The sequence below is a fragment of the Haliotis cracherodii genome, unplaced genomic scaffold, assembly GCF_022045235.1.
Source record: "Haliotis cracherodii isolate W230 unplaced genomic scaffold, xgHalCrac1.p SCAF_17, whole genome shotgun sequence".
Classification (NCBI taxonomy): Eukaryota; Metazoa; Mollusca; class Gastropoda; order Lepetellida; family Haliotidae; genus Haliotis; species Haliotis cracherodii.
The window spans coordinates 8,535,681-8,549,159 of NW_027266272.1; the positions used below are offsets into that span (position 1 = coordinate 8,535,681).

Genomic DNA, 13,479 nt, shown 5'->3' on the forward strand with positions numbered 1-13,479 from the left:
GTGAATGGGTCCAGCGTACATATGTGGCAGAATTGAGATATGGTACACTGGATAACGGAGGGTGTGTACCATCGTGCAGTTATCACAGTGCCTTCAAATAAAGAATCGTATCACTTTGCATAAAGACATGGTTACCCGGATGTCACATGTGACGTAACATCCGGTATATAATATACTCTTGCTCACATGACTACTTACAACTTACACATTGTGTACACACGCGGTTATACGCTTTCGGTGACCTTAACCTTCAACGTCATTCAATAACATATCGGAAAGATTCCTGATTGGTGTGAGGTGAGGTGAAATGGGGTTTAACGTCGCGTCCAAGATTATTACACTTATATAGCGACGTGCATGTACATGTGTGTGTGTTTGTGTGGCTGCTTGTACTAGTCCGGACTGATGCCGATTTATAGTGCTAGCACACTGAGATACCATGCCGCAGTTTAACATGAATACCCCACTCAGACACAGTATACTGACTCCGAGCCGACCAGTCCTTGCTTTAGCCCCTTAATGCCGAGCACCAGACAGGGTAACAACAAGTACCATCTATTAACGTCTTTTAATATGACGCGGTTGGGAATTGAACCCCGGACCTTCCGCTCTCCGGGCGGACGCTCTACCGGGCAGGTATACACTTGAAAATTGGATTGACCATTAAATTAAAAACGTCATTAAAACGTCGTCGAGATGCTACACACATTAGGTCCAAAACACAACAGTGATACTCATATCAAATACATTGCCCAAAACATGGGAGTCTACTTCCTTTTGCCCGCCAGTTTATAGCAACACTGACCCTTTAAATCTAAATTGGCAACAAATTCAAAACAGGCATTTTTATGTCCTCACATGACATCGCCTGTGTGACTCCTCATCGCAAACGCAAAACACCATTTTGGTGTGTGATTAGCACGTGCGTGACTTCTAATCACAAACACATAACATCATTTTGGTATGTGATTAGCAAGCCTGTGTGACTCCTAATCACAAACACATAACATCATTTTGGTGTGTGATTAGCACGCCTGTGTGACTTCTAATCACAAACGCATGACATCATTTTGGTGAGTGATTAGCTCGCGTGTGACTCCTAATCACAAACGCCTAACATCATTTTGGTGAGTGATTAGCACGCGTGTGACTCCTAATCACAAACGCCTAACATCATTTTGGTGAGTGATTAGCACGCGTGTGACTTCTAATCACAAACGCATAACATCATTTTGGTGTGTGATTAGCACGCGTGTGACTTCTAATCCCAAACGCATAACATCATTTTGGTGTGTGATTAGCACGCCTGTGTGACTCCTAATCACAGACGCATAACATCATTTTGGTATGTGATGAGCACACATTTAGTGCACATCTAAATGCTTGATGAGTTATGCCATATTGCACACTGGACAAAAGTGGACACTATGTCCATTATGAAGACATTTAAAAAAACACGATACACATGTAAGGTAATTAGACTCAATATCATATTAGCGTCTTATTCACTAAATGACATGGCATACGTTGAATGATCATTCACACATAATAAAGCATCCACATGATAATTTACAGTATATACCAATAAATCATAAGAAATATTAATATAGTGCACGTGGGAACACAGCAGTTCGTATACTATAAAGGTATGCATTAGTATGAATAAATTAGTTATTTATTTCACATTTTTGTCTATTATTGAGAGGAATTTTGTGAGCTTCTTAAGATCTGTGATTAGTTTGGAAGAAAGGGTTGTTTTCTGATTCAAGATTACTGACACATCAGTACGTTGCCACCGACAAATATATCGATCTCCCTTATGCAGTCAAACACAACATCCGACATCTATGTATTTTTCCTATCTCTGAAACAAGAAGCTCGAGGCTTTTAATGTTTACAACAACAGGACGTTCATGGCGGCCGGAACTTTTCACGGACTGACTGATTAGCTTTTAACGCCAATCAGCAAGATAGTCAATTAAGGGGACTTAATTGATCGGGTGGTCAGTCTAGGTGACTTGGTTCATTGCCTGCCATCGTACCCCGGAGACGAGGACTATTGCTCATATTATCAATATCTGGATTGCCTGGTCCAGACTTGATTATTTACAGACCACAGTCATTAATGTGTAGCTGAAATGTTCGGCGGCGTCAAACAGCCAACAAACAAAACCATTCTTACTAAAAGTGTACTTCACTTGACACATATCAATATTGTTTATCAAGAAAAAATGTATGAGGTTACATGCTACATGTATACTATTTCAAACGAAATAAACTCTCAAAAAACAACAATATGCCTCACTGACTATTGATTCTCAGATCGCGTATTCTCTCTGCTGCATCGATTTCACGTTCAGCTGAAGGGTAGAACTCGTTTCACATGCCGCAGACAGTCTTAGCTCGTGCAGCACGAGACTTCCACGCGACTCCCGTGCACGTGCTGACAGACTGAAGCAAAGTTTACTTAAGAATAACACCATGGTCAATTTCATTTGGAATTTACTGCTTATTCTTCTTGGACAATATGTTCAGGGTGAAATTAAGCGTGTCGATTTCAGAAAGTGCGGGGACATGGCAAATAGGATGTTTTTGAATGCTCCTATTTGGTTCACTCGAAGGACAACTACTTTAAAGTGTATTGAAAATTGTTTATATATCAGTAACTGTGTGACCACGGTGTCTTTAGGTGATGGCGTTGATGCGGAATGTTACTTATACGACAAGCAGACTGTTGACATGACGAATCAAGTTTCGAGTGTTTCAACACAGGTCTTCGACAGAGGTAAAACACTTTCTTATTCATTTAGACATTAACGGAATTTAAGTACAAGTACTATATGTGGGTTGTATTTGTAAAATTGCCAAATGGTTAAAGCACGGGTACCGGAAACCATATAAACAAATTGTAAGAATTTAAAAACTTTTAATGACACAATTATTAACCAAATTAAACTAAATTAAATTGTGACTTGTGTTTTCCCTTTGATAAAATGTTCTCAGACCATCATGAATAGGTCCCCGTGTGGTTTCAGAGCATCTTGAAATTGTTCATTACTATCATCAAAATAACATTTCAATAGTCTGTGTGGCTGGTTTTCGTTTTGAAAATGTCTAAATAGACACTCCATTAGCTGATTGCAGTAATATGTATATGCACCGCGCCAACTCTTTAGCTCAATAAAAGCGACAAAACCATTTCCATGGCCTATAGTCCTTTGGTTGTTTACGGGCAAGAGTACTGTTGTGTGATGTCAGGCAACAAATAAACACTTACTATTATACAAAGTGTTGGTGTGGCGAGTTCTTCCGGTAGAGCAGAACACAAATCAGGCTTTCACTTTACGCAAACACCTGACGTTATCACTGATTTTCGGGGGCACGGGTGGCTCAGTCGTACCCCAAAGCACCACAGGATATCCATGAAAATGGCATAATATGATGCTTCTCTTGGACAGCAATGGGAAACAAAATTGGGGGTCAAAAGTTCAAAAAATGTTATACAAATGTGGATATGGATATATTTTGTAACAGCAACATGTCGACATGCCACAGCATTTTTTTCAGCCGTTTGACACAAACCTTAAAAGATATGTTCGACCAAAAATGGCACAGTTCCTTGTACAGTTCTAGAAATGCAAATTACCGAATTACACGTAAGACTACCATTATACTAGAACCTTATCTATTAACTATAAGTTCACATTAGTTTAGAGGGGCACGGGTGGCTCAGTCGTCCAAGGCGCAGCGATTCGCTGTGCAGAGTTGCGTCCCTGGGGAACGCCATGATTGTAGGTTCGAATCCCGGTTCGCCCCGATCATGTTTCTAGGTTTGTCAGCACCATACCCGTGCTCGTGGGTTTCACCGAAGTGGTAAACGTCTAAGACCTGTATCACGTCGGGTTTTCTTCCCACATTAAGCTGACACGCTGGAATACTGTTAAAAGCGGCGTTAAACCCAACTCGAATCCTGAACTCGTCGAGCAATATGAGGCCGGGCGTTGTCATGTTGAAAGGTAATGCCTGGACCATGACGACGCAAAAACGGTTGAACAACAGGGCCGATGATCTCGTCGTGGTAGCGCTATCCATTGAGATTTCCCTCTGCCACTATCAAACGGGTCCTCTGTCTTGCTGTAATCCCACCCCATACCATAACGCTGCCGCCCCCGAACCGACCTTCTTCCATGACACAATAATTGACGTAACGTTCACCTCGACGTCGGTACACTCGAATCCGTCCATCGCTGTGGCCATCGCTTCGTCCATCGCTCACCAGTTGCATCTGAAATAGTCGTACTTACAGATGACGATCAAAACATCTTCAAACTTTTGGATAAGATAAACACCTAACGAGGAATACTTGCCCTATAAAGACCTCCAGCTGAAACGACGTCGGCTGACTTTTGTGGAAGGTAATATGTTTGTTTGTAGGTAGGTTGGTTGTGTAAGCCGCACTCAGCAATATTCCAGCTATATGACCGAGGTCTGTAAATAATCGAATCTGGTCCAGACAATCCAGTGATTGAAATCATGAGCATCTATTCACGCAATTGGCATACGATGACATGCACCAACCAAATCAGCAATCTCTGACCACCGAATCCCGCGAGTCGCCTTTAACGACAGCTTTTACTCTCAAGAATAACTGGTATTGAATGTCTCTTTCCAGAAAATGCAGAAAGGCATATTTCGAGAATCAGATGGATTATAATATTTCAATAATAATATTATGGTTGATGGTTCTGTACTGCTGGACGGTACAGAAATGAGTGGTGCCAACCAAGCGAAGTGCTAAGTCAAATCGGCTCAGACTTAGTTTTTCAAGGTGAGGCATGAAGTTTATGTAGCGTGTGTTGAGAAGATCAGCAACCCCATAGAGTCCTTCGCTTGGATGAAGTCGGCTGGCCTGAAAAGTGAAACAGAAGGCTTTCTGTTTGCTACGCAAGACCAATCACTTTCAACTCGAAACCGCCAATGTGTGATTTTGCATCAAAATGTTATTATGAAATGTAGAATATGCAATGAATATAATTATATAGACTGCCCAACACATTGTCAGTGGATGCCCAGCTTTGGCACAAATACAGTATCTTAAGCGACATGATGGCGTGGCTCCATCATTTTATTACCGTCTTCGCCATGCTTGTGGTTTTGACACAGAGGTCCATCCATGGCACGACCCGGAATCTGTAGAGGGCGTCTGGAAAATGATTAACATGAAATTCTTTGGAATTACATCCTCAGACGTATCCAGGCCAACCAACTTGATCTTGTCCTTTTTGATAAATCCAATGAAAATATTTATATAATGGAATTTTCTGTCCCTTTTGAGACAAATGTGATTGACAAGATTGAGGAAAAACCTGTCAAATATGCGGACCTCGCTTTCGAAATGTCACGCTTGCATCCCAAGTACCAAGTTGTCCGACTCCCAATTGTTCTCGGTGCCTTAGGTTTGGTACCTCCCGATCTGTTGACTGACACTGGGAGAGTACCCGGGTTTACTACTAGGAAAACAGCCCTTCTGACAATCTGGGTAATGCAGAAGGATGCAGTGTTGGGGAGTCTTCACATTCTCCGAGAAGTTCTGTGTGTGTTTGACTAGGGAGCGCTTCCTGGGAGAAGTCCCATTCACTGTCTGGGCTGCGTGTAGAGGGGGCAAGGGCCCTAAGCTGACGATGAGCCTAACCAGCCTGACTGTGTCAGGATAACACAAACCCTCTTTGCTGCATTTTTTATTCTAATCTGTACATAATGATAATTAGTGTTGATTTTGTTGATGTCGCTGCCAACCAAGCCAAGTGCCAACTCAAATCGGTCCAGACTCAGTTTTTCAAGGAGGGGCCATATGAACGACCACTGCATCGACTTATGCAGTGTTTTGAGAATGCAGAGAAGGTTTTCTGTTTGCTGCTCAGGACCGAGGCGTTAGTGAGACTGGAAAATATACGTTTATTCTATTCGGGGCCAGTGTATTTCCCAAGATTAATATTTTAGACCATCGTCAGTTGAATGATTACACGTTAATTTGCTACGCAGTGTGTGCTATGGCGAGGCTTCTTTGTTAGATGCTTCACCAAACTCATGTACTTGGTAGCCGTTCTTCATTCCTAATAAATAACACCCTAAAATAACACTCACATCTCTTTAAAACCAATAACAGACACACATCTAAAAACGTATAAGATATGACCACATTGTTTGAATACGTACAAATTGTTTTACTGACAATGGGAAAATCTCGAGGGAAGAAATGTAATCACTCTAAGACTCTGCATGTTTGTTAAAATAACCAATTAATTTAATGACAATATTGTTTGCTACGACGAAAAGAATAGATGGATCCTTTCGTTTCTCTTCCCATCTTAAGAGAAGGACTAATTACTCCCTGTCGAGAGTGACAAGCGCATAACATCATTTTGGTGTGCGATTAGTCCGCCTGTGTGACACACGAGCGCAAACGCATAACATCATTTTGGTGTGTGATTAGTCCGCCTGTGTGACTCCTAATCACAAACGCATAACATCATTTTGGTGTGTGATTAGTCCGCCTGTGTGACACACGAGCACAAACGCATAACACCATTTTGGTGTGTTATTGGCCCGCCAGAGAAGGACTAATTACATAAATACGTTGTCATAACAGGGCAATAGATAGGACAGATAGTGTGTATATTCTACTGGCATTTCGTAATTCTCCTTCAGGCTGCTGACATTGCTTTCCCATAAGTGATTAAAGTAATAAACATATCATATACAAAGGACACTTGACCATCCCACTTGTCATACAGTCTTGTGGACTGTGTTGTCACCGAAGCTGATGTGTAGATCTAAATATGAAACAGATGAGGCTGTTTCGCCGGTTTCTTTTATTTCTGGCTCAGGTTGGTAAATCAGGGGACCAGTGAAGATTCCGGGGTAGAGAAGGTCTTCAACAACCCATGCTTGCCGTAAAAGGTGACTTTGCTTGTCGTAAAAGGCGACTAACGGGATCGGGTGGTCAGGCTCGCTGACTTGGTTGATGCATGTCATCGATCCCAATTGCGTGGATCGATGCTGATGGTATCAATCACTGGATTGTCTGGTCCAGACTCGATTATTTACAGACCGCCGTCATATAGCTGGAATATTGCTGAGTGCGGCGTTAAACAACAATCCAATCCAATCCAATCCATGGTAAATCAGGGGAAGTGAATTGGCTGTTTAACTGTAACTGAACGATATCAGATCATTGATATACCTACAGCTTGAGTTAAACGTCTTGGCCAAATCCCTCGCTTTCATTTTGCCAAAGCGATCAGAAATTACGATTCACATTCTTTGTTTGTTTGTTGTTTCATACCGTTCTCAGTAATATTCCAACTATGTGGCGGAGATCTGTAAATAATCGGGTCTGGACCAGACAATCCAGTGATTGATCACATGCATCCTGTGTCGCCTCTTACAAGGATTGTCGTCTTTTACGGTAAGCATGGGTTGCTGAAGACCTTCCCGGATATTCAAGAGTTCTGATTCACGTGCACAAAGAAACAGATCAGCAAGAAGGGGGGCACGGTTGGTGCCCATGGGGATACCTACTCCCCAAATATCAATTGGATGTTATTTGTTTTGGGTTTGAGAATGTGTAATTATGATCAAAATGTAAATATGAAATGTAGAATATGCAATGAATATATATATATAGACTGCCCAACACAATTGTCAGTGGATGCCCAGCTTTGGCACAAACACAGTATCTTAAGCGACATGATGGCGTGGCTCCATCATTTAATCAACGTCTTCGCCATAACACAGGACGTTATTTGTTTTGGGTTTGAGAATTTTACATGGAATGAATAATGGTTGGAAAGATGTAAACTAACTTTTAAAAGACTATATATTTATCTCACAAATGGATAATGATATGCATACGCACGACATGAATAAATGTGGAACCACTTTTTAAAACATTCCTTACTGTAAATTATTACTCTAAACACGTTTGTGTTAATCGGGCTAATCATGGGAGGTGTGTGTGTGTGTGTGTGTGTGTGTGTGTGTGTGTGTGTGTGTGTGTGTGTGTGTGTGTGTGTGAGGGGAGGGGGGGGGGGGTCACGTTCCGTTTGCCATCCCAAGAGGGCTTGCGTTTCTCGCCTGCGGCAACTAGGAGGCGAAAGGCAGGGCACCACTCCAGCTCTGTGCGACATAGTTCCACGTATTGCTGCGATGAAACGTTGCCCCATTTCCGTGCAGCTGGTCTGACGTATCAGTTGGTTGGTTTTTTGTTTAACGCCGCACTCAGCAGTATTTCAGCTATATGACGGCGGTCTGTAAATAATCGAGCCTGGACAAAACAATCCAGTGATTAATATCATCAGCATCGATCCACGTAATTGGGATCGATGACATGCATCAACCAAGTCAGCGAGCCTGATCACCCGATCCCGTTAGTCGCCTCTTACGACAAGCATAGTCACCTTTTACGGCAAGCATGGGTTGCTGAAGATCTATTCTCCACCCGGATCTTCACGGGTCTGACGTATCAGGTTACAGGAGTAAATATTTTAGTATTAGGGAGGTTACTTTCATAGAGAAGTATGGTTCGTAGTTAAAACTATTATAAGCACTAACGACTTTGTGGGTTTCAGTTTTAGCAGGCAAAATCTTCATGTTTGCACTGATGTCGTTCATTATAAAATAATATTACAACAATGTCCCTGTCACTTTGAAACGATTAATTATGAAAATATATTAATAACTTTACCACTGTAAATATATCAATGTCGATAGTATCATCCATACCAACATGATTGTGTCAACTTAATTCCCCATGTGCCTTCAAAACAATAAGACATATTCAGGAATCATTGTTGCGAAACCATATTACCAGTTTTGTTCTCATAATATGTTTGTTTTCTCTTTTTACATCACATAAATATTTACACTGAAATGTGTCATATTCTCATTCCTGATTCTGAAGGTACCACATGCAAATAATAATATTTTTTTAATTTGTAGTCACATGACCGCGAAATTGACGTTCATAAGTGTATGAACGACATAATTTGACGTTCATACGTTTTTCACGAGACCGTGTTCTTGAAATGACGTAAACACTGACGGACTACTTCCACATTCCTGGGGAAAACCCTGGGAATTCCCTGGCACGAAAACATACACAAGCGTTCTTTCTGATCATTTAGAACCTTTATTCTTGGTCTCAGCGTTTCAGTATACATTGAGCAATGTCAGAGAGCGTGACTGCATGATTGTTCACCAATATCCTCGCTGCGTCCTATCCTAATGAACAAACGATGAAATGCACATCTAAAATATCGTAGTGTCGACTCGATCCGTGCCTAGGCTGACATTGACCGCCTCCAGCAATCTATGAATTTACCTTAGTGTCTGTTTGACGCATCTTTATTCACATTTCAATGATCGGCAAGTTGATCAATGATGACTGACACATGTAACCGCCACAGGTTCATTAACAACTTCGGAAATATCTCCCGTCACGTTTATCGTGTCGGCCATTTTGACGTCTTGTACTTGATGTAAATGTATTACGACGCGCTGTCATTGTGACTGACTTAGTGAGATAGTTCTTTACAGACCTTTCCCATCTAATGAGGATATGATTTGAACCCATGTGCTGCTTAAGATGTTTCTGAAGAGCAATCAGTGCATCCATACGCCCGTGTCACTCTCTTTTTGAGGAACTATTTTACTCCGCGATATAGCTGGTTGTTGTGCGGCTGTCCGTGTAAACATGAAGTCACGCGTTCTAAATAAAATTGTGTTTAGATCTTGGCCTACAATATTTGAGGTAAGAAATTGTGATAAATGTTTTATAAGAATTGACCTTCACTTTGTGTGAGTTCATTGGAGTATGAACCTTCATAGAGTGAGGGCCAAACTGTATGAACGTCGGAGCTTGCCCTCACTCTATGAAGGTTCATACTCCAATGAACTCACACAAAGTGAAGGTCAATTCTTAAATATGTTTAACCTTCTGGCTTACGTATTCGCCCTTTGACAGTATAGGCACTTGTATCAATAGGTTTGTGTGCTACAAAATGTCTTCGCGACGTGTAGATCTTCTAGATCAAAGTTGATGAGGAAGGTCAGCATTTTGCATAAAACTTTCTCAGATATGTTTAGATGACATATGTTTTCATTTTTAACAAATTGCCCTGAACCTTTGAAGATAAAGATGTGGTTATATTTATGAGCGAGCGCAACGTTTAGTGATAATTGCACCATGGAGCAAGGAATGAAGTTTCTTCTTTGTCGTATGGCATAATTGTCAAAAAGGTTTACACAAATGGCCTTGGTTCCCATCTGAGAGTCCACAATTTGAAGAAAATCTAAAGTTTTGTTTTGGGAATCCACATGGATTTAATTCCGCTTGCCTCGAATAGTTTCTGTGAATATAAAGACTGACTGACTGACTGAGTATGGTTTTACGCCGCTTTTAGCAATATCCCAGCAATATCACGTCGGGGGACACCAGAAATGGGCTTTACACATTGTACCCATGTCGGGAATCGAACCCGGGTTTTCGGCGTGACGAGCGAACGCTTTAACCACTAGGCTACCCAACCGCCCCGTGCATATAAAGAAAGTCCTTATTGATAGTATTAAGGGTTATGGTTTATTATTGATACAGATATTTAGTGGTGCATTTGCTTGACTCAGCAATATATATCTCTTTGTACGGATTTTTATGGAATCCAGTTTAAAGGGGAATGGACATATTTTCAGGTTTTAGAGTCAAGTCAAAAGTTGAGAGTTGCATGGCTACGGCAGATTTCCTCCCATACTGGCCTCACGTGTGGCACTCTTTGATATGGCACTTTAACCAAGGTCTTTGGTCAAACAATTTATGTAGTAAAGCTTACATATAATGGCTATGGTAGCTGAGGCCTTGTCAGTAGGAACGACTACAAACCTTCCGTATAGGGCTGCCAGACTTTGGATGACAGCTGCATGGAACGGAATGGGCTTTTTCCAACTCTCTTTCCTTTTTTTGAACCTGTGCGTTCTACCAATGACATCACACACTGACGTAACCATCTTTGGGGGCCTGCCAACAGGCTGATCTTCTCTACTGGCCCAAGTCGTGGCATACTCTTCGACAGCATCCATGCAAGCAAGCCGATTACGACATTTTGACCCATATTTGCTTCACTGACGAAGGTTGTAATTGTCAACAATAGAGAAGTCAGGTGGTTGCAGTATCAAGTTCCTATAATTGAACAGTTTGGATAAGATTGTGTTCGAGCAGGAAAATGAAACTGTTGATGGTGCCTGAAATTTGAAATTTGATATTGAGGAAAACTGATTTTTGTCTAACAAAATTATTAAAGCATCAATTCCCTTGTTTGGACATTTCAAATCAGTCTTTTTTCCAATTTAGTGGAGTTTGTTTCTGTTTTTTACCAAACGTTTAAAGCAATATTAAGACATATACTCTCTAGTCGATATTATTTTGTCATTACATCCATATTACACAACAGTCTAATCCAGTGATTTATCTGGACATCCTTTGAGGTCGACAGCATTTAAGGCTTTTAGATGGATTTTGTATTTTCTCTAATATCCCAACTTTCAACCATTGATGCACGGTCTATGCTGACTGACTGGTGTCGATAATTCCTATTGTGTCTTTACAACATAAATCTATCTACAAATGCCATAGATGGCATTTTCAGTTTGACATGACAGGTCTTCAAAACGTTTTGTGTGGCATGTGTGAACTGTAAGTTATCAAAATAGGGCAACTTATTTGATAGGCATTTAGGAGTTGGAGTACTAAGGAAGGATAAGAATTTATGGATGAACAACTTCTTTATTAAGAGCGACGACAAGAGAGGACAAGTTTTGCCATTGGCCACACGAAGAAATACTGCATGGAGATCGGTTCGAACATGTCCTCCAACCATACTGAACATTTTTGATAATTGGTAAATGAATTCTTGTTCTTGAAATAGAAATTGTCTTCGTGTTGAACATAGGTAGGGTTCATGATATCCCGAAGGACAACCTGAGGTCATCAATCTAAGTCATATATGTCAGTCCCGCCAGAGAAGGAAATGTGCCAACTACAGCAGTACAGAAGGGCACCCAGCTGCACTGATGTTCTGGGTTGGAGTGACATAATGTGTTGTGTGGCGAAAAGACAGTTTTGGACCCTCCTTTCAGGGATTTATTTTCGTCTGGTTTCACGTGCCGTCGTCGCATGGCCATCTTCCCTAGGCAAGAGCGTTAGCTGACTATAAAAGTCTAGTTTCCACCCCTTGCCGAACTAGGCCGGTATTATGGAGTTTCATTTTGACAGGACTGACGAGTCTTTGACATAGTTCATTTAAAATCGCGCAACGAAATCGAAATCCGGTTCGTAAACTGTCATGCATATTTCGGTCAATTGCAGGATGTGCCAAGCATTTGTACCGCCAACTCGTCAACAGATATTTTCCAAATCTTTTCATGTTTTTAATCAAGGTGCTCGCTTGATTAGATGCACTTCGCGATGTAAGACCCGTTTCATTTCAATATAGATCTTGATTATCGATCAAATCGTCTTGATTGTCTGGTCCACACTCGATTATTCTCAGATCGCCGCCATAGAGCTGAAATACTGCTGACTGCGGCGATAAACAACAAACCAACACAACTCATAGAGCAGGAATATCGCTGGCGGCTGCGTTCACCAACAAATAGAACAGCTTACCTTACGTCACACTTCACGCACGGCAAGTGAAGCGTTGCTTTGTATTCCGGTGGTTGCCAGGGAGGGATCCGACAACATGCTGTACACACGTTTCCTATTCAGATCATAAGCATAAAGATCTTACAAAAGCACACAAATCTCCACAAGAGTGTATGACAAGAGGGATGATTTCAACTTAAGTCGATTTTCCCTTTATGTCGAGTAATATTTCTGCAGCTCCAGCCCTTGGTGTTTACATTTCACAACCTTTGAGGTACAATCGAGCACGCTCTTCCCACAAGATTGTAAAGAGAGTCAGAAAAACTCTTGCTCAGAAGTTGTTTGATGTTTGTTTCTTTGTTTGTTTGTTGTTTGACGCCGCACTCAGCAATATTACAGCTATATGACGACGGTCCGTAAGTAATCGAGTCTTGACCAGACAATCCAGTGATTAATATCATCAGCGCGGGATCAATGACATGTATCAACCAAGTCAGCGAGCCTGACCACCCGATCCCGTAAGTCGCCTCTTATAATTACGACAAGCTTAGTCACCTTATACGAGAAGCATGGGTTGCTGAAGACCTATTCTACCCCGGTCCGGCATTAAGGGGCTAGAAGAAGGACAATTGGGATCGATGACATGAATCAACCATGTCATCGAGCCTGACCACCCGATCCCGTTAGTCGCCTTTTACGACAAGCAAAGTTGCCTGAGGACCTTTTGTACCCCAGATCTTCACGAGTTAGGGAAATATGTGAATGATAATGTCTGTGGTTAC

The 13,479-nt window shown here is 41.5% G+C and overlaps 1 protein-coding gene across 1 annotated transcript in view; it reads left to right on the top strand.

Moving 5' to 3' along the window:
* Nucleotides 1-2,481: 2,481 nt before the first annotated feature.
* LOC139464324 (macrophage mannose receptor 1-like) overlaps nt 2,482-13,479 on the top strand; it is a 40,928-nt gene continuing 29,930 nt past the window's right edge. The window contains exon 1 of the mRNA XM_071245846.1: nt 2,482-2,785. Coding sequence (XP_071101947.1) covers nt 2,482-2,785 — 304 coding nt within the window. The remainder of the gene's footprint in view (nt 2,786-13,479) is intronic.